General features: G+C 36.5%; 1 protein-coding gene across 1 annotated transcript; it reads left to right on the forward strand.

The window, feature by feature from the left end:
* The first annotated feature begins 10,102 nt into the window (after positions 1-10,102).
* LOC149949797 (arylsulfatase B-like) lies at positions 10,103-22,416 on the forward strand. Its single transcript, XM_090169504.1, has 10 exons — positions 10,103-10,248; positions 11,695-11,854; positions 12,139-12,251; positions 13,709-13,824; positions 15,471-15,615; positions 15,700-15,826; positions 17,153-17,449; positions 18,484-18,673; positions 20,992-21,253; positions 21,708-22,416. The coding sequence occupies exons 1-10, from the start codon at positions 10,132-10,134 to the stop codon at positions 21,861-21,863; spliced, it is 1,683 nt and encodes a 560-aa protein (XP_090025630.1). The 5' UTR covers positions 10,103-10,131; the 3' UTR covers positions 21,864-22,416.
* Positions 22,417-23,121: the final 705 nt, after the last annotated feature.

The raw sequence follows: 23,121 nt of genomic DNA on the forward strand, positions 1-23,121 counted from the left end.
ATTTCTGGAGACTTGAAAGAAGTTTAATTGAGAGTTGATTATGAGTTACAATATTATATTAAAATAAGAGTTATTTAAGACTTCACTTTAGTCTCATATTTGAAGACTCATATTTGGGGACTTGAAAGAGACTTATTTGAGAGTCTACTATGGGTTAGAATTTTAGATAAAAATAAGAGTCATTTAATTAAGACTTCACTTAAGTCTCATATGGGGAGATTCATTTCTGGGGACTTGGAAAGATACATAATTGAGAGTTGCTTAGGGGTAACAATTTGAAGTTAAACTAAAATTAATCGTAAATTTTATGTTAAACTTTCGACTGGATCCTCTTAACTAGCTATTTTTGTAGGGTTATCTAAAACAAATTTCGCTCACGTGCCGCGCAATTTATATAAATATATGTACATTAGTCCAAACAATACACCAAATATTTTATATGATCTACTGTACTATACTTTTAAATTATACTTTAAAATTATATTGTAGTAAAGTCCAAACAACTGAACTAATCTTCATGAGTTTAACTATATTGGCCCCTTAAGATTAATATTAAACAGGTAATGGATTTGCAACTTAAATCTTGAAGCTTGGTTACAAAATGGTCATACGGGATTGGCTGGCTATATTTGGTTAAGCTAAACTTACTTAAAATTTGTAATAAAATAACAGTTTAAATTTTTTAAGTCTATTTACTAAATAATATACTTGAAATTCTTAAAATAGGATATTTCATTTCAAGTAAAATTAATTCTAAGTACGAGTGTGTAAAACAACTGAACTGGGTCAAAAATAGCCTAGCATCTAGCGCCATCCTTGAAGTCTGGAGATTTTAAAACTTGCAATCCAGCATGGCAGCTGAACAAAGTAGTCATTTTTGATTTAGTATTTGAGTAGCCAGCTAGAGGGGCATTATAAAATTAGATATTCAGATAATAATTTTGTTTTTTCAAAGGATACCCGAGCGTTAAAACTACCTGCTATATAGCGATCGCCATGCAATAATTGGTGAAGAATTTCACTAAAGATTGCAGTGGACTGCTCACATACAGGGCACCTGGATGTATATTAGTTTTATTGATATCGGCAGATTTCCAATTATTGCTAGAGTTAACCCTTACCAAAATCGTGACTGTCACTTTTAAGCTTAATAAGGTTTTATTTAAAGCTGCTACAGTTCCAAATATAGCTTCAAATCAGATTTAATTCATACTTATTCTGAGACTAATGAGTCTTAATTACGGTTGCAAAGATCTTGTAAAATGATGTTTTAAATAAGTATGCAATTTTTCTGAAATTTAAAAATAATAACGATCTCCCCCGAGAGAGTACATGTACTGAAAATTTCTATATGTCCGTTTCGTTGTATCCAATTTTTTTAACTCTCATTTTTAAGAGTGTATGTATGTATTTAGCATTATTTGGCATACTTTCGCACTTGGCTTTTAAGTCGGGACAATTTCTCTTTAATAAATATAAAATTTCTACGAAATTGCCCCTGTTCCCATTTTCATCATCCGACCTATGCCCGCGAAGAGCGAGATCTTGTTGGGCGCACAGTACTATTATCTGCACGTGAGCAGCTAAGACATCTCTATTTCTAGCAACGTCTGTTTTATGATGCTGATCAACCTGACATACTATTGAGCCTCGAGATTTCGATTCCAAATAGTCTGAATATTTTTTATAAGAGTGTTGGTGTAAAGATTTAGTCGAAGTAAAGTGTTCTTCGAACTTTTTGGCCATATTTTTTCAGTCCGAAAACCCCTCAATAAATCCCGTATTTCTGCCTCCTAAAACATGCCGACAACAAAAACAATAAACTTTATCGTTTGCTACAGAATATTCGAGCATTTGGTATTTGGTGTACCAAGAAGAATTGAAGCCTTGGTTTTTACCACTCATTAGGGTTTTGGGAAAAGACGCGAGGTTAGGTTGAACGGGCAGACAATCCTTATCTAAACTAATATCTAAAGCAATTAATCGTCTTACGTTTGAATTGTCTATCTTTGCACTCGAGGCTCTATTTGAGGATTCAACCAAAATTTCCGATAACTCAGAATTTACAACTACCTCCTTAGCCGGACTGACATCGACATTGGGTAAAACCTCAACAACATTTGTTTTACTGTATTCAGCCTCTGCAAAACCTAGAGTCTTCCCTGAATTCAGTTTATTTATTTTCGCTGACGGTTGAAGAAATCGTTCCATTGCGTCTTTCTGACTGCTCGCATCTCTCTTACATTTTTGGCGTTTTTGGGCCCCCGACATAAACTTTCGGGAACTCATTCTGGTTTTAGTTTTTAAAGTAAAAACTCCAGATATTACGCCTTTTATAAATGGTTCCACTATAGTCTTAAAAAAAAACTAGTTTTAAGAACGGTACCACCCTTGGCACCACCAATAGTTTGGTTCAAATTTTAGCTATGGCTAATTAATGATTCATTAGAAAGAGTAAATACTTTAAAGCAAGTACAGAAAATTTCATCAAAATCGGTTAAGTGGTCTTTGAATTATTATAAAAATAAGTCGAAATGGTGGAAAGCGAGTTTTTCGGCGAATTTCCAGACTTCTAAAATTCTTCTCGGCACCCATGACGTCAGAAAATGCGAAGCGTATCATTGGCTAATTGTCTGTAACACATTTTTTTACATCTGGGATTAAAAGCAGGTTGATTTAACACCAAGGAAAAAGTCCTACGCAGTAGTAATTGAAATAGGCATACACAAGCCTACGTAGTAGAAAAACGATATGAAACCGAAGGCTCCTTGTAAAATCTTCTTAAAACGTCGGGCGCGCGCGTAAAAAAAATATTTTTCATTTCGATAATAAGCCTAATATTATGATTAAAAACCTCTAGTTTGAAAACTTCTACAAGTAAACCGAATCCCTCCACTTCAGTTCCTTCTATTTTAGGAATAAAACTACAGCTTTGATTTGCCCCAAATTGCTCGTGCTACGGACATTGAATTGGGAATAATACTGCTAGAATTACAATTACGATTTCGGTTGCCATGGTTACGCGGGACCTGTTCTGAGAAGACTGTACGAAATTCATCTTTATAATTAGGCGGTAGCGCCATCTATATTTTGTAAGTTATATGATTCGCGCAAAAATTCAATTGCAATATAGTTGCCCCCACTAGAGACAGATGCCGCCACGGTTGAACGATATAGTTGAAAAAGTCTCCATATTGAACGAAATTGGTCCCGCGCCAGCCAGATTTAGTTGTACCTCTATTTATTCCCAACTCAATGGCTACGGAGGAGAGAAATTCGCCGAAAATTTCAGGATTTTGGGGAGCGAAAAAGGTCAGTTTCGGACACAACACATAGGCTTGGAAATTTGTTTCGACAATAACATTTTTGGAAAGAGAATGTCCTGGGCTTCAAAACAAAACCCACATTCATTCGTTTTTATTACTATCGATTTTTCGTGCAACCAACACTCTAAGAGCTGTTATGGATAGGGGTTCCTATTGTTTGTTTCGTGTATTCGCTTGGCATTAGAGGCACGAATCAATCAATGTTTTAATTATTTCATTAATATATGGGAAGCAAACTTTATCGTTTGTTTAGTTCTGACAATACCCGGGTGACCTTCGTGTGCAATGGCGATGGCTCGATCAGTGAGTGATTGCGGTAAAATTATTTGATTTCCACCTAGGAGTATATTTTCTTTTTCACTTATGGTGTTTCTCTGCTGTTTGTACGCGTTCCATATTTTCAAATCTAATTCTTCTGGTACGTAGGTGTCCCAAATAAAGGTATTGTTTAAAGCGTCGCTAATAGTACATAATAAAGTATCTTTAACTGATTCTGTTTGAACTTCACGAAGGGTTATAGCCCCAAGACCCGATATGGAAGCGATCATTTGATGTTCCGTCGTCTCATCCGTGTGTTCTAGAGGATGTCTTGACATATAGTCCATGGGGTTCGTTTTCCCTCCATGATAAACGACTGTAAAAGTGTATTGTTGTAGACGTAGAAGCCATACTTGTAAACGACTGGTAGCTGGAGATCGTGGATTATTGAATATCGGGACCAGTGGCTTATGGTCTGTTATGACCTTGAAGTGTGATCTGGCAAGATAATAGTGAAGTTTCTCACACACATATGTAATTGCTAGAGCGTCGCGTTCTATTTGAGAATATCTCTGCTCTGTTGGTGTAAGTGCACGACTAGCAAACTCAATTATGGATTCGTTTCCGTTCTTATCAGTCTGGAGAATCACGGCTCCCAAACCAACCGCTGATCCATCAATACAACCGTTGAGGTCTTCTCTCTATATATTGAAGTATTGTAAAGTGGTGCATTTAGTTAAATGGTCTTTTATGGTATTCATTGAGGTCTGGTGAACGTCAGTCTAAATCCAGTCGACATCTTTCTTAGTAAGATTTTGTAGGGGCTCTGTTATTGTGGCGTTGTTTGGGAAGCTAGTTGTGTGTTTCGAGGCACTCCCCCCCAGTAAGCCCCCTACCCCTCTTTCCCATGCGAGAATTTCCATGGTACCCTTTTCCCCATAGTTGAACCACCCCAGTAAGGCACTCCTCCCCGTTTTCCCCATGCCAGAATTACCGGGGTACCCTCCCCCCCCGCAAATATAACTTAAAAACCCGCCTTTATCTCTCGTCCCAAACTCCCCCAGTAAGGCACACCTCCCCCTTTTTCCCATGCGATAATTACCGTGGTACCCTTTTCCCCACGAAAATTATTCAAAAACTCGCCTTTATCTCTCTTCCAAACCCCCTGTAAACCCCCTGTATCCAATGGCAGATTTTCTCCACCCTCATGACGAACAGAAACAAATACGCTCGTCCCTGAGCCCCGATTCCCCTCTGGCCCACGCAGTTGATAGTCGAACCACCTCATTAACGAAGCGAAGGGCAGTCACGGTTTCCCTCTGTCCCGTGCCGCCGGCCCACGAGGGGTCGGAGTGTGCAATAACTTGTGGCTTTACCGGGGAGGTGGGGTCCAGCTCTTGTAACCCAGCATGGGTGGTGGCGCACTGGGAGATGTTAGCTCCGTCCAAATGGTCCTATCTCCACCTCCGACTTCGGTCCGATGTGGGCTGGTAACTGGGTTTCGGCAAAGGCTAACGGAGAGGGGCCGGGCAAACTGGCCGTCTCGGCGGATTGAGTTGCCTTCTGTGGGGCTGCGGGCCTCCGTATGAGGGCACGGCGCCCATCTCCCGGCCTTTTGGGGTTCCACCGAGATTTCCGGTGCCAGCTGTGCCGGGTTATGCGGTCTGCCGTGTGCCTGCCGTTCCCCTTTAGGCGCTCTTTCCAAAGGGCTTAGCTCTCTACCTTTCTAGGTAGGGTGTCGGCTGGCGTTGCCAGAGCATCCGCTCTTATTCCCACTGCTGTGTGCGAAGTGGCGTGTTGGTCGGCCCATTGCTGCACCTTCTGCTGGGTTGAGTGGCTTGCGTCGAGGGTGCGACCGTCAGTAGTAGGGTTCTGCTACCCATGCTGGTTTTGTCACCTGTCCGGGCTTGCGAACGCTGGCGTAGGGCATATTGATGACGGACCTCCGGTGGTGTGTTTTAATCTTACCGGTACACCGGGCTATAAATCTGATGCATGTCCCGTGCCGCCTGTGTCTTCGTCCGGTTCTCCACCCCGCCTTTGGTACCCTTACTGACTAAGCAAAACAAAAAAAGGCTATAGTTGAGCCACTAACAAAGCGAAAGGCAGCAGCTTCCCTCTCTCCGCGCTGGCTTTCTCTTCGCTATTTTATTTCATGTCTATGGTAGGAAAGTACCATAACAATTTCAAATCATTGCCTAGGTACGGCCAACTCCAATCACGATAAACATCGAAGTTGGACGTACATTTATAGTGGCTTTTACAGCCAACTTCGAACACGCGTTTACATGACCCGAGGTTTTCTTTGACGGGTTCGAAGATCCTTCTTCTCCCCCCCGCTATGTTAACAACTAGCTCGCCCGAGTTTGTTTTTATTTATCCAAATTTATTCGCATTTACCCAAAATTTAATTGTTCTAACCTAATTTACGTTAATTTACCCAAAATTACCCGAATTTCACAAAAAATAAAAAATAAAATCTTCATTTGTTACAACAAAATTGTTTAATTTTTTCAAATATTTCACAGGGGAGTGTGTTACCTAAATGTCACTTTTTTAGAATAAAGTCCATGTCAGTGGCATAAAGTGGCAAATATGGCCAAAAGTGGCAAATATGGCAAAATGTGACAAATAGTGACCAATAATCAGTAAACGCATTTAAATTATGTAAATAATGTATTTCAGATATGTAGCACCACTTACATGTGAGATAATGTTTCAGTTTTTCACAAAAGAACCATTAAAAACACCTTAAAGATATATAGCAGACGAATTCAAACTTAGGAAAAATTGTTGAAAAATAGCCAAAGAAATAACTAGATTGGGCAATAATTGAGTTTCTAGCCCAAAACCTGGCAACTTATCCAGTATATTTGTCTAAAATAGCACAAATGTATTTTTCCATTGGTACGTTTTTTATTTTTATAAAAATTTATTATTTGCCACTATTTGGCATATTAGCCATGTCGGTATTTACCACTTTTTGCCACATTATTTGACACCTGACATTTACCACTTCGGAACACGGTGAGGGGACCCTGTTATTTTAAGATTTTCCTTTACCACATGAATTGGAAAAATAAATACGTAGTTCTATCGAGCAGCTGCTGTTAATACCAAAAAGCATGAAACGTATTCTCAACGAAGCATACAGATATTTCAAGGTAATGACATTTTTAAATCGCCCGACGTGGAAGCGGTCACTGATTTAGGAGAACTAATACCAGAAAATACTTTTCGATAGTCACCCGATGGTTCTTCAAGAATTCTTGGCAAGAACAGCAGAATGTTTCCATGTTTTCTTATCTTACGTTAAAATAATTGCTTGCACTGCTAAAATGTTCCGACTTCTAAGTTGGGTGATCGTGGGATTTTCATTTATTGGTAATTTATTAAATAAGTATTAAGTAACCTCCAGGCTAAATAGCGTTAAAACACGTTTATGTATAAAATTCGAAAATAACTATACCTTCAAAAACGAAAACGATGTTCATAATAGTAAATTTTAGGTTCCAATTCCATAATTTTGGAAAATAAAAAGCTATTTTTATTATTGCGGGCATTTAAATTTTTACTTCGCCTTGGCTGATCCGTCAAATAGGTGGTAGACGACGGTTTTTCGAACATTGACACTTGACACTTTTTTGAAATGGCTAATAACAGCTCACTGTGAGTTCTGAATCCTTAGTTACGCACTGCATTATGACGTCGTTGGTGAATCAGATAAGGTTAGTGTCGGGAGAACATTAAGTGCCAAACACACTTATCAGGAGTGGGGTGGCGGAGTGGTTGGCACTTTCGTCTCGCAGCAAGAGGAGCCAGGTTCGATCCCAGCGGATCCCAGCTTGTGGCCCTAGTTAAAAACTCGAACCTACTCCTTCTGTGAAGACTTTCACTGGTTAAAGGGGTTTTCCCCGAAGATCTTCCATAAAATATTTTTGGGTTACGGTAATAGTGAATGTAGGGAGCAGTTGGCTTGCGTGGCGTGAAAGGCTGGCCAACACATTCCTAAGAAATTTAACCTGACGACTTAAAATGAAGGCGATTAATGTCGCTTGACGCTAGATGACTTGGGCCTTGGGTATTAGCCTAGCTGAATATGATGTTTTTTATGATAATATTAAGAAAGATAAATTTTGAAGTAATTCTTCAAAAAAGGTGTACAATAAATGTTTCTGAAACGAGAGCAAGCACCAGTTTTCCAATAAATAGGAAATAAATTGTCATTTTAATGAAAATGAAAACGTCACTCATTGTTTTGGTGACAGTTGAGCGAAATGTTTGCTCGAATACGTAACTAACAAATTATGCATTAGTTCCAAATAATATTTTTATTTTATTTAATAATTCTACGTGATCATTTACACAGAAAATTAAGTCGTTCTTATCGTTTTAGGATGTCGAATTTACGTCGTCTTACTTCAGTGGTAGGGATTTTGGAAATTCTACCGAAAACGGTTTATTATTTCTATGATAATTAAAAGTGATGATTTTTTATCACGGACTAAAGGCCTATTTTCATGCTCGCTGGTAGCGGATAAAAATCGTCAAAATTCGCATCCGCCACTCGCAAGCGTGAAAATAAAGCTAAAATATCTGTTTCAAACAGATCGACGCGGAAAATGAAAAAGTGTGTAGCGGAAGCGGATTTTGTCGATTTTTACCCGCTACCAGCGAGCATGAAAATGGGGCTTTAAAGTATAAATTGTTCTCAATGACGCGTACAAAAATAAATTTACTTCCCTTTCACTACCTAGTTTGTTTACCGGTCTAACGAAAGTCTTCAAAGTTTAATAAAGTACTCAAAATATTTAGCCTTTACACAATTTCAAATTTAGAGTTCCTTAATCACTGAAAATAAGTCTATTTCGTTATATCGGAAATATTAATTTTAAAATAGCTGTACATGATCTAATTTAAATCACTGAAAATTATCTTCATCTTGTAATAAGCCAGTTGTTTACCATTAATTTTCCAAATTGACTTACTGTGAATTACAGAAATTTTTATTGTTACTACTTGTTTTAGCACCAATTAGATAAATAAACACCAAAAATTATGAAATAAATATGCACATCAAAGTTAAATGTAGACCGCGTAAGTGATTTTCCGATATTTTACTGTTTTTCAAGATACAATTAAGTAAATGGACGCATAGACAAACTAATAAGAGCGCGACCCACATACGTTAGTTGGTTATTGTGTTGGGATAATTATTATCACCGGATAATAAGAACAACCATAACAAAGTGTTTAAGCAAGATAAAGAAGAAGCCAAAAATACTAAACAATATCGAGCAGGTAAATTTCCTTACACGAATGGTTGGGTAAGTCCTAATAATAATTACATTTTTGTTTATCCTGAATTGTAAACAAAATTTGATTTAAGCCCTAATTATAAATGAATATTTATTAAGCCCTAATTATAAATGAATATTTATTAAGCCCTAATTATAAATGAATATTTATTAAGCCCTAATTATAAATGAATATTTATTAAGCCCTAATTATAAATAAATTTATGTCAGTAAAATTTCACGCAAACGGAAATTGAAAACAATCTGTAAAGACGTTATCCTTATCATGTACGCCTTTTGGTTTCTTAATAGGCAGATTAAGCCGACACCTTTCTACGATATGTTTCCAAACGCTCTCTTAATCAGTCTTATATCTCTATTATTATTTGCGTGCTTTCAAGAGCGTTTGATATTTAATCTAAAGTCTAGTTACTTTAGCGGCGCTTATACTTATAGCGAATACGTAGAGGTATTCAGAAAATGTTTTAAAATCAAAATCACGCGAGAAGTTAGTCTATAGATCGAAAGCGTTACGGGGGAACTTGCAGAAGTGTAGGTTGTACACCTTTAAGCAACGTCTACATATTTGAACGTTTCCCCAACACGATTGAAGTTGACGATTGTATCAACGGGACTGAAAATAGAGGAACTTTATCATTTACCTTCTACAATGCATTCTCGTCTCGCGCCAGACTGCGCGCGCATGCAAGTCCACGAGACTTTCATGCTCTGTAAAAGGCTGTTTAATATTGTCAACAGAAGGCGCCAGGCGTACTTTGATTATGTTCCTTGATTTTCAATCCCGTTGCCACTAATGGTAAGCCTTAAAGGGGCTCCAAAGTTCGGTGGCAAAAAAAAGAAAATTGAGCATGCTTTTCATTCCCCCCAACCCCTCATTCGGCCTTGGCAGAGGCGGGCAGAGTCAACCGTAAATTTCGCACTTTACTGACTTTACACACATTTTGCCACCGAACTTTGGAGCCCCTTTAAGCCTATGGAGAAAATCCGGTCTGGGGCTCTATATTATTCTCAACTCAATGGTTTGTCAATTTTGGTCGCAGTTTGCTTCCCGTTTTCCTCCACGCTTTTGATAACATTCTTCGTCTTTTATCTCGATCTCTACTTCTATCGGAGATAAGCTTGAATCCCATTCAATTCTTTGTTTCGCATTCTGTTTCGTTTTAGATTCTAATCAGCGCCGTATCCCGTTTTGAATGGTCTCTGAGGCACCGCGCTCTTGAATTTCGCAAATGAAGTTCGATAATGGCATTAAGCTTCACTGTTTATTTCTTCTGGCAGCCACTGTCATTCGCATTTCGAACGCTAGAAAACCACCAAACATTTTGTTCATTCTCGCCGACGACTTGGTAAGAAAATCTATTGATTTGGATTTCATGTTCTTTTTCGAACTTGTATAGAACAACAAGGACTGTTTCTCCTTGCCATAAAATCTGGTTAACGGTAATAGTTAATGTAGGGAGCTGTGGCTCGCGGGACATGAAGGGCTTGCCACCACCTTCCTACGCGTTGAAACCCAGCCTCCTATTTTAAAGGCATTAAAAGTCGCTAGATGACTTGGGTGGTGCCTTGGGTATTAGCCTAGCTGATTATTAACGTCAATTTTTGGAAATGCTCGAATAGACAGTAAAGATCGCGGGCAGAAACTCAAAGATTCTATGACTCAATATTTTATAAATAAAATTTAAGATATTTCATAATCTGTTCACGTTTGTGGTCTGTTAAGGGGAGATCTGGGCTCGAAAAGGGATTCAACACTTAATATCTTTTGTCGGACAACTTGTCATAACCTTTACTGACGTTCCAAACTAACGTCGTAAGTGCATAGTGTGCAGCAGTAAACTTTCGTTTTTCACCAAGTGCATTTAATTGGGTGAAAAAATTAAAATAAGTAAGGTTTATATTGTGAACAAACATTTATTTTATATTACCGTGTTAATAAAAAGTAACACCAAGAATGTATTTATTTATACTCAGGGAGAATGAATATGTCGAGATTATTTTAAGCGTTTCTCCAATTCCACCCGTAGGGCCCCCCGGTATGCTCCTCCATTTTAGTAAAATCAAATAATACTGCAATCTCATTGGTTCTTAAAAATTACGTTTTTCGACGCGATTATCGCCGCTGCGAGCACGCAAAAAATAAGACCGCCTCCTCTTCCTGCCCCCCCCCCCTTAGCGTGACGGGGTTAGGGTTCCAACGTGTCCGTCGATACTCTCGAATTATTAATTCTCCCTGAGTATAAACAAAGATAATTTAAACTCGTACCCTAGATTCGAATACTGAGAGCTTTCCCATTGACGGTTTTGTTACGAAGCGTTTACCCTTTTCCGGCACGTGACCTCAGAAAAATCGGGCTCCATCGGTTGCGGCACGGCCAACTTCGATCACGCGCTGCCGCGCTGTATAGCGTGGCAGCGCGTGATCGAAGTTGGCCGTGGTTGCGGTAAGGCGCAAACCACGGAGCGAATTTTTTCTGAGTTCCGGCGGGAAGTGGGTAAACGCTATCGGCAACGCGCGAGAGAGTGATTTCGAATCTAGGGTACGAGTTTAAATTATCTTTGGTATAAATAAATACATTCTTGGTGTTACTTTTTATTTTTTAATGGTACAGAATTTGCCCCCTAGCGCGTGGGATGATTATCAAAGTCCAATTAAGCTATTGAATATTTCCAAACTATATTGATACCTGTCCTTTAATTTCGATTAATGAATGCGTGTATTATTAGAAAGGTTGATAAGTTTGTTGTGATAAGTAATCGATTAAAAATATTTCCGCGATGTAACACCGTAGGGATGGAACGACGTGAGTTTCCACGGTTCTCCGCAAATGCCGACACCGAACATCGACGCGTTGGCGTCGGATGGCGTCGTACTTTCCAATTACTACGTCAATCCACTTTGCACACCTTCGCGGAGTGCCCTCATGACGGGCAAATACCCCATTCACACTGGTGATTATTTAGGAAATAATTTATCAATAGTCTTAGTCGATAATTCAAAATAACGGTCAAAACGCCGCCGATCAGTTTAGTAAAATATTTTCGGCGGCGTAATCGTCGGCCATTTTCGGTATGGAGATACAGGCCGGAAGGCAGGCAAGGCTGCCAGATTTCGATAGACCGAAAACGGCCAACTCTCTCAAATGTTTTCGTTTTCAAAACCAAAATTTTGCGGCGTAGCTATCGACTAAGACTATTAAGACATTTCGATTTGATCGGCTTTAAATATGATTTAGGGATGCAACATGATGTCATTTATGGCGCCGAGCCTTGGGGACTTCCATTACATCTCACTGTGCTTCCCCAACATTTAAAACGACTTGGATACCGAACACACGCGATAGGAAAGGTAACTATATGCCGGTTAAGCTGAGGTAAGAAGATACAATAAAGCTACCTCTACACTAGTAGTCTAGTATACCATCACCTTACACGTTGAGCGCGCTCTAAAATAATATTGGTGGTGCTTAAAGGGAGTATAACCTTTTCAGGAATTTGGGGCAAGACATAACTCCCTCCCATAATTTTTCTAACCACGTGTTATACGTAGTGTGAAATACAGTTTTTTTTATACACTAAACTATCCCCGCTTTTGTAGTGCTTTAAATTTTCATATCTACTACAATGCCTTTCGTGAATCTAAAACCACGTACCTCATTATTAAGAAATTATATTTGAATAAATATTCAAACTAAAATGAAAATAAGTAATTTATAGCTTGGATATTATTGTTTATATGTTAATTAAGGGTGCATTTAAAAAATAAACGCGAAATATAAAACAGTAAAGGTTTTGGGTGAGAAAACCTCTTTAGGGCGGGCACGCTTCCTCTAATAGAAGAATTGGGTGTTTCTACTATCGTTCTAGACTAGCGCCATGAGCGAGAAAAGAGAGAAGCTATGGCGCACCCTACCAAACCAGGAGGGTTCTACTCCCTTTAAGAGGTTAAGTTACTTCAAATCGCTTATCACTCACTATCATTTCACTGAGGTTTTTGTACCCCAATAGGTCGATTTACTATGTGTTGCGGGGCAAGCTTACTTTACAGGGGTAAGACGCCACAGTCGGAGCTAGTTGAAAAAATATTCAAATCGCTTATCAAATCTAGTCTCTAACGTCCCTTTGTAACCAAATAATTACGGCAGTGCACATTTTTTACTTATTTACCAAATAGGTCGATTTGTGGGTGGAAAACTTTGACATTAGCAACTTTGTCGATATTTTCGCATGTCTTTAAAAAATTGATAATGGAACAACCGGCCGCCAATAGTAGAGCGACCGGCGAGCGACCGGCACACGAAACAAAATATGGACGCGCCTCTATCGGATTTGACCCACCTTCAGACTTGGAAATAGTGATATTTTTTTAAAATTAGGTAGGGAAAATAGGAAAATAAAAATTGGTTACGTTACTTACATAACATTTATTGACTTTAAAACAAGCAAGTATACTTTAATATCACACATAATCATTTGTATCGCTAGATCCCGCTCTCGTATAGGGTAGGAAAACAGAGTTTCAAAAACGGCGTACAAATCATGTTCCAGAAATTTCCGTAAAATGTTTAATAAATATTTTTTAATTAAATTGAGAGCCCCGGTAGCCCGCAACCCCCGTTCGAATGATTTATATTAGGAGCCGACTGATTTTTATTAAGAGCCATTGGCCCCAAGACTCCCGCTAATTCCAAGTCTGGCTCTCCTTTGCTGACGCTGCTTTCGAGAATGATTCCACTAAGCCTTGGCTTCTCTTGTAAAAAGTAATCATAAAATATGCCCCTTTATAACCTTGAAATGCTTTTCCAGTGGCACCTTGGCTTTTGCAAATGGGAATATACGCCGACATACAGAGGATTTGACAGTTTCTTTGGATATTACACTGGCCATGAAGGATATTATGATCACACAGCCCATGAAGTAATAGACCAATTAAAAAATTTCTAACAGGAAATTCGTTTAGAGCGAAGAGGTTCGACTTTAATGCTCTTATTTATGCAAGATGGCGCCACCTTTTCGGCGGGAAGGAAAGAAATATCACTTCTATCAATAAATAATAGATTCATTTGGGAAGAATTCAGTATAAATCGAAACACTAAACATAGTTTCTTACGTTTTTGGGCAATTTAAACTTGTTGCGGCTTAGACTGTTGGTTTTAGACTTCACAATTTTTTTATTTTGCCCCTAATGGCGTTATCACTGTTACACTATGTTTTCCTTATGAACTGTTTTTCATTATATTTAATTTCCAAAATAAATAACTAAAATAAATTTTTATTTTTCAATTTAATTTATAATTTTCAAATATTTCTTAATCTTATTTATAATTTTCAAATATTTCTTAATCTTATTTATAATTTACCAATATTTGTTAATTTAATCTAATCTATTTTAATTAATAATTTACCAATTTTTTAATATAAATTAATTTATAATTTCTGTATTTTAATTTATAATTTACCAATTTTTTAATATAAATTAATTTATAATTTCTGTATTTTAATTTATAATTTCTATATTTTAATATTAATTTATAATTTCTGTATTTTAATTTATAATTTCTATATTTTAATATTAATTTATAATTTCTGTATTTTAATTTATAATTTATATCTTTTAATATTAATTTATAATTTCTATATTTTAATATTAATTTATAATTTCTGTATTTTAATTTATAATTTATATCTTTTAATATTAATGTATAATTTCTATATTTTAATATTAATTTAATTTTAGTATTAATTTATAATTTCTATATTTTAATATTAATTTAATTTTAATATTAATTTATAATTTCTATATTTTAATATTAATTTAATTTTAATATTAATTTATAATTTCTATATTTTAATATTAATTTAATTTTAATATTAATTTATAATTTCTATATTTTAATATTAATTTATAATTTCTATATTTTAATATTAATTTATAATTTCTATATTTTAATATTAATTTAATTTTAATATTAATTTATAATTTCTATATTTTAATATTAATTTAATTTTAATATTAATTTATAATTTCTATATTTTAATATTAATTTAATTTTAATATTAATTTATAATTTCTATATTTTAATATTAATTTATAATTTCTATATTTTAATATTAATTTAATTTTAATATTAATTTATAATTTCTATATTTTAATATTAATTTAATTTTAATATTAATTTATAATTTCTATATTTTAATATTAATTTAATTTTAATATTAATTTATAATTTCTATATTTTAATATTAATTTAATTTTAATATTAATTTATAATTTCTATATTTTAATATTAATTTAATTTTAATATTAATTTATAATTTCTATATTTTAATATTAATTTATAATTTCTATATTTTAATATTAATTTATAATTTCGATATTTAAACATTAATTTATAATTTACAAATATTTATTATTTAACGTATAATTAGTGAAAAATTATTTTTAATTCATAATAATTTGGAAAATTATCGCGACCCACTTTTGACCCACTAATTATTTCGGCCAACGTCTGTAAAGCTTGTGACACTGTCACCTCAATAAAAGGTTTTATATTGCAAAACTCACCAGAATTTGTTTTTATTTTTGGGCCGAATTTTGGGGATACGATCTACGTGATAATGAGCGGCCGGCGTTCGAACGAGGCGGGGAATACGCTACTGACATTTTCACCAACGAAGCTCTCAAAGTCATCCAAAATCACAACAATTCACAGGTGCGTACGAAGAACGAAACACTTAATATCGCTGGAACTATAAAATTGCTTTTTATTTACATTTTTTCTAATAATTGGTTTCAGCCTTTGTTCTTGTATTTGGCGCATTTGGCAGTTCACGCTGGGAACGACTACTCCACTCTTGAAGCCTTGCCTCAGGTGGCAGCCAGATTCCCTCAAATTCCTGATGTCCGAAGAAGATTATTTGCCGGTAAATTAAGTGCAAAAATATTTTGTTTCCGATAGAACAACCCAGAAATACTTTAAAGCAAGTGGCAGGTCGACGTGAAGCAGCTCTTTTTTCAATAGATGTCACTAGTGTCGAAATCAAAAAGGCGGTATTTATACTTTTATAGGTACCCCTCGCGTTGAGTGGATCGTTTGTAAATTGATCAATAACATAAATTACAGCAATTTTAAACAATATTTTTACATGGTATATATAATTCAGGTTAAAGCCTACTAAATAGCGTATTAGTTGTCTAAATATAATACTCTACAATGACTTTCTGACGACGTTATCATTGGGCTATTTTAAATTTTAGCTTCCTATGAAAAAAATAGATGGCACCACGCTCTCCATGAAAGTCGCGTTTTTTAAAGAATCGGAAAGATTCATGGCCACTTGCTTTTAAGGGAATATAACCTCAGGTATTTGGTGTGGAACACCAATGTTTGCAGCTCTAGCCGCTCTTGTCTTTGGCTTTAAATTTTTTTGGCGCCACTGTACAGGGAAATTTGAAAAAATAAAGGGGTCTTCCATAAAGATTGCTTTGCGGGTTATATTCCCTTTAAGCTAAAATTTAATCTTTGCAACCCTCTATTTCTAAGCAGAAATTAATGTAATTTTAAGACGTTGTTACAAATACTCCATTTCTGACAGCAGTATTAGTGCCAGTAGCCCCGCCAGGGGCACATGACCCCCAAATGTATGTTTCCCCCCTACGAACCCAAATCCTGCTTACGCCACTGAGCTTTGCCAAAGATTGTATAGCTTACCTGAAATATCCAGAGACCACAGATGGTAAAAACCGGTTCCGGTCGAGATTGTGGGGAGATCCTGCAATGTCAGGATCAACTCTCCGCCATCGGGTGGTGTATACTTCCGCAAAGGGTGTGCTGTACCTATATTTTAGTATTCATCATTTGATGAGGTCTTGGCACATTTCTAGACTGTGATTAGTGAAACGAGAACTAGGGGATCGCACTATCTTACTAGCCCTTTATGAATTATTAAGAAATAATGTTGTAAATTTGGTAAAAATTTAAATGGGTTCTCCAATAGAAATTGTGAAAATATTTAAAAAAAGTAAAGTTTCGACATATTTAGAGCACATTTCTATTTATTTAAATTTTTTTCATCCAATATTCTTTTATAAAGAAAAAACCGAAAGTGAAGTCAAACTCTTATACATTTTTAATAAAAACACTATTTCTATTATAAATATAATTATTGAAAAAGAAACGTAACGCTGGTTCTAGCTGTCACTTGAACTAGCAATATATCCATAATCTTTATCGGTATTTTTGAAATTAGGTATGATGGGCGCGTTGGACGATTCGGTGGGCATTGTGATAAGGGCGCTCAATGAAGCCAGGTTGCTTGAAAACACGGTGGTGGTTTTCTCAACGGACAACGGAGGCGCAGCAGGAGGCATCGATGGCAGCATCGGGTCAAACTGGCCCTTGAGGGGAACGAAATACACTCTCTGGGAAGGTGGCGTTCGAGGTGTCGGAGTGGTGTGGAGTCCCTTGTTAGGAAACCCTCGAGGGGCAACAAGGACCAATTTGATCCATGTCATAGACTGGCTTCCAACGCTCTACCATGTGGCCGGTAAACTGACCGTCTTTTCTCTTAATATAACACCCTACTTGAATCAATTGGTTTTATTTTAATAATGTCTGTTTCGTTACTTCGTATGTGAATTACTAGTGTTCAACTTTTGGTCTGATAGTTGTAAGTGAAGCAGGGCCGTTTTAACCAAATTTGGGCCCCAAGGCAGACTTGTGGTGTGGGCCACTGTGGGCACTCCCTACCAGAGTTGCAACCACTCAAATATCCAATTGTATAGTACAAGTGAAAAAACCTAGTAATGTAGAACTTCCTATTCAAGGTTACTGACACCTAGGAGCAACAAACACAACACCCAACACAAGGAGAACGCAACCCGTCAAAAGTCGTGGATTTTCTTGCCTACATTTTTCATTGGCTAGAGCTAGACGCTTTAGCGCCTGCTGCCGTCGGAAGGGGAAAATTCGGAAATTGTCTTCCTCCCCGCCCGTAACACGTTGAGCGTAAAGGCTCGTGACGCTCGTCCAATGAAATTCGTACACAACCCTTCGTTAGCGTGTTTAAAGGCTAGCTGCGTTCTCCTTGTGTTTGTTGCTCCTAGCTAACACGGTGTCCGTTGTTTAGGTATTTACGCGACGGTTTTTGTTATTGTTTAAAAAATTTTAAACTAAGTTCTTTCCGTCTTAGAAAACCTAAACCAAACGTGGCAATTTAAACATATCCTTAAATTATAAAAGAATAAAAATTATAACAAAAACAATACCGGAATTTACTGAATTTTCTTCTCAGAAATTTGTCAATTTGTTAAAAAAAACTAACTGTTTAATTTTTAAGATCACGATATCCATTTATAGACTTAGTTAATAAATGAGATACAAACGCTTACACGACGGGAGTTTAGACGTTATTTTTATGCAGACTTTACTCGTAGAAATGGTAAAATGCACACTCAATCCTGGATCTAGTAGTTTTGAAAAAAAAAATTTCAAAAGTTTGTGGTGCGGGCCCCAAGGCAGTTGCCTCGCTCGCCTGTGCCTTAAACGGCATTGAAGTGATGATCAATGACTTTTTTCTAGGTGGAGATGTTCGGGACCTTGGAGAAATTGACGGTGTGAATCAGTGGGACGCAATAGTTGACGGATCTACACCATCACAAAGAGAGGAGATATTGCTCAACATCGACCCGGTTTCAAAAATGTGGGCAATAAGGTCGAAAAACTACAAGCTATTGAATGGTTCCTTTGACAATACACAATATGATCACTGGTAACGTATAAGTTTTCTAAAGCTAACTTAATTTCTAATAATTATAACATAAAGGTATTTCTTTAATAAACTTTTTTTCACGGGACATGACGTAAATTACGTCACTTATAACTCTGCGATGGAAAACGTGTCACTAACTTTATAGATTGGAAACCGAAATGACTGATTTTGAAAACGCACAGAATTCATTACGCTTTTCTGTCTTAGACCAAGCGCTCACTGCTCTTCGTAGCGTCTCCGTCCTAGCTTCCACAAGCCTTTGCTTCGTAACGGAGACAATGCCCTGTGGAAGGCAGGACGGATACGAAACGGAGAGCCAGTGGGCGCCTAGCCTTAGTTAACGTATAGTTGAGTTCGTCTCGCGAGCAATAGATTTGGTTTCGATGGTATCCTTTTCAATAGCAAGAGATTTGGTTTCGATGGTATCCTTTTCAATAGTAAGAGATTTGGTTTCGATGGTATCCTTTTCAATAGCAAGAGATTTGGTTTCGATGATAGCCTTTTCAATAGTAAGAGATTTGGTTTCGATGGTAGCCTTTTCAATAGTAAGAGATTTGGTTTCGATGGTATCCTTTTCAATAGCAAGAGATTTGGTTTCGATGGTATCCTTTTCAATTGCAAGAGATTTGGTTTCGATGGTAGCCTTTTCAATAGCAAGAGATTTGGTTTCGATGGTAGCATTTGCAATAGCAAGAGATTTGGTTTCGAAGGTATCCTTTTCAATAGCAAGAGATTTGGTTTCGATGGTATCCTTTTCAATAGCAAGAGATTTGGTTTCGATGGTAGCCTTTTCAATAGCAAGAGATTTGGTTTCGATGGTAGCATTTGCAATAGCAAGAGATTTGGTTTCGATGGTAGCCTTTTCAATAGCAAGAGATTTGGTTTCGATGGTATCCTTTTCAATAGCACAAGTAGTTTTACAATTACGGTTCACTAATTGTTTTTACATTTACGGTTCACTTATTTTATGTTCCAAATGAAACAGTTTCTCATTGATGGAAATATTAAAAAGAGTAATGTTTTTGATTATGTTGCCTGTGGATATAAAACTGGATTGCGCTTACTGAACTAAGAATGCCACTAAACGGAATTTACTATTGTGCGAGATCAATAATCCTGACTGCTACGCGCAACTGCGAATGGAGGTGGCTTGCCTAGGTTCAGTGTTAAGATTTAAAAAAAAACAATAGCAAATCACTTACAACTCATGTTACCTAGAAATAATTGCGGCAATGGGGAGTTTAACAACACTTCTTCTTGGAAATAGTCTTCGTAAGGCATAGGGGTTACTATTTTTTCGAAATTCTAAAGAGCCATATGGCGTTAAGTGTGGGTTATAGGAGGACAACCACTCTGAGCATGAATATGAATTAATACATATACATTCCTGAAAATAGAAAGTGCGTCTAGATCGCCTTACTACGATATAAGTGTCGTAAAGGAAGTACTCAGTTTCTCTATTTTGATGGCACTCTTTCCGCTATCGAATTGGAAAGATAATAGCCAATGAGGAGTCGGTTTAGCTCCGCCATCAGCGGGATGACAATTTTTTTTCCAAACAAAAGATTTACTTTGCGCTGCGCCGGTGAAATTGGTCAATACCTCAAGTAAACAAGATTAATTAAAACCAGATAATTCAGAGACCAATTATATATTAGTGATATTTAAACCCAGAAGCATAAGTAAGATAATAGTCATATAGATAACACAAGGGGGAACTGTTTACTACATGTTTTTAAAAACGGAAAATATGAAAATATTGCCACCTGAAAGCGACTTCATTACCTTGACATTTTCCCTTCGCCTGTTTATCATTCAAAGTGAAGTCTTACGATTTGGATAAATTTTATTGAATTATTGAAAACACCATAGAGCTCATTTAATTTAAACGCTCTTTTGTGGTTATTATCAATATCTACCTAATTTTTTCTATAAATTTGGATTGACTGAATTTGGTTTGACTGAAAAATCTTTAGAATGCGGAATCGCTAATCCTCCAGTTAATTTGACAGTGGCGAAGAAAAGTTAAAAAGTGTTTTACTTATGTTTTTTTTTTTCACTAAAAACACCGGAATATCCATATTTACGAATTCCAAGACTAAAGTAGGCAGATATGTTACTTAAGACTTAGGACCACCATAGGTGGGGTCCTGGGGATTGAAATTCGGACGGGATATATAGAAAATTAATATTGAATAATTTTTTCTGAAACATTACCTCAAGTTATCATTGGACCGCGTATGTGACTAAGCACTACTCCCTTTTCAAACATTGACTATATGACATTTCTGTGATTGTTACCTATATTGTCCATACAGGTTTGGACCTTCAGGAAGAGACAATAACACTTATCCGATCTTCCCGACATTGCCGCATCTTGCAGACCACTCGATGGTGGCTGCTACTCTCAGAAACCTTGGTAGGGACTACAAAGCTCCGCCCATTGAGTGGTACCTGAATAACGAAGTCAATTGTGGGGAAAATGTGACCAATGCTTGTGACATTTCAAGAGCTCCTTGCTTGTTTGACGTAGTAGAAGATCCTTGCGAGTACCACAATTTGGCGGACACTCAGATGGAGGTATGTGTCAATTAAGAATTTGTATGACCAGTGTAACCATCATAACTGTTAAGAGTAAATTTTAATAATAATTTTAAATTTTAGCTACTTCAAATCAAGTTTCCCATTTTTAGATTTTAAATTTTTTATATCCAGATGACCACTGGGTTACAAAAACTTTCAATTTAGCTTTCGACGTAGCGGAGCTTCATTTATAGTAATTGTAAATTTAAATTTGTAAGTAGGTTTTCATACATTCATAAATCGATGGTAATCTCGATATTTAGTTTTGGATAACTTTTCATCGTCTTAGGATTGTAACTTTTGATTAAGAATATCAGTCCGAAATAAAAAGTTTCTTAAATTATTTTGATGTTAAGCCATATTCCTAAGCATTGAAATTTAATTATAATTGGGAAATTAAGAACTAAATAAATTGTTACAGCTCAATAATGATCATTTGTTGTCGTTTTAGGTAGTAAATTCTTTGATTGACAGGATACAAAATTACCAGAAGACCCAAGTGACGCCTTTAAAGGTGCCAGCGGATGACAAGGCCGATCCAAAGAATTTCAATTTTACCTGGACTCCTTGGTTGGGACACGAAATGCCAAAGCCGAAACTCAATTAATATATATAGGCCAAATAGACAAGTGGTTCAATCAGGAACAATTATTATTTAGAATTTAAATTGATAGCTATTAAAGGAATATCGCGCTCTTCGATTTCGAAAGGACCCAAAATGCAATTCGAGAATAAAATTCATCTTCGTAACCACGAATATTTGTAAATCACAAACATAATCATTGACCCTTTAATATATCTTTAAGTTTTATAATAATTTGTATTTAATCAACCTACGAATAACGTTAAAAGGAACCGCGGCTATGGACTGCATTGCAAAGGATGAAAAAATTAGCGAATAAGTAGACAAGTCCATTAAGAAAAGGGATAAAAAAGCTAAACCCTAAACAAATTTGAAGAAATTAAAAAACTTACAAATAGCTCGTACCGATAGGTCTTCGAGCAAACCAAAAGACGTGAAACTCGGACCAAATTAGATCTTCGAGTGCAAAACTAAATTAAATTAAATAAATTAGCCAGAAATTCCAACGGTAGACCGGTTTCGTCCTATTTAATGGACTTATCTACTTATTCGCTAATTTTTTCAACCTACGAATATCACCGTAATACAATTGTAACTTTGATGTTTTCATGTTAATATTAAATTCAGTTTTCATAACTATACTAATTTTTTCCTCAACATTATGGTGCCGAAACCCGGGAAGCATGACTTTAGATACCTTTAAAGTAATTAGACGTGTTGAGAGCATTAAGATAGTTAATTAATTGAACGAGAAGAAGCTACAAAATGACGTCACTGGAACGAGCAATGGTGAAACGCGAAGCGAATCAACTGCAAGCGGAAACATTTAGAGTCGATATTGAAAAGGAACTTAAAGAAGAAGATCGTAGACCAGACACGGCAGTACTTTCAACAACAATTATGATCACGCCATCAAAATGATGAAAGACAGACTTGGAAGAAAAGCGCTTTTGGTTAATCAGCATTATACGAATCTAACTAGTTGGCAACCAGTAAGGAGAGCCTCCGATATAGTAGGGCTTAGACGTCTGGGTGACACGATAGAAATTCAGATGAGGGGATTAGAATCATTGGGGGTGATAGCGGATTGTTACTTAGATTTATTAGTTAGTATAGTTACGCGGCAATAGCGAAAGAGATAGCCCTAGACGTTAGTCGCGGCAAAAGGGATGGAATAGAAAATAGGGGGGGGGGACGTCTGGACGTCAAAGAAGCTTAGGGAAAGAGAACGGACTTGGGGTAGCGATCACCAGGGCTACGTTCAGCAACGCTCATCGGACTC

This window comes from Leiobunum rupestre, chromosome 3, assembly GCF_980474605.1.
Source record: "Leiobunum rupestre chromosome 3, qqLeiRupe1.1.hap1, whole genome shotgun sequence".
NCBI classification, from domain to species: Eukaryota; Metazoa; Arthropoda; class Arachnida; order Opiliones; family Sclerosomatidae; genus Leiobunum; species Leiobunum rupestre.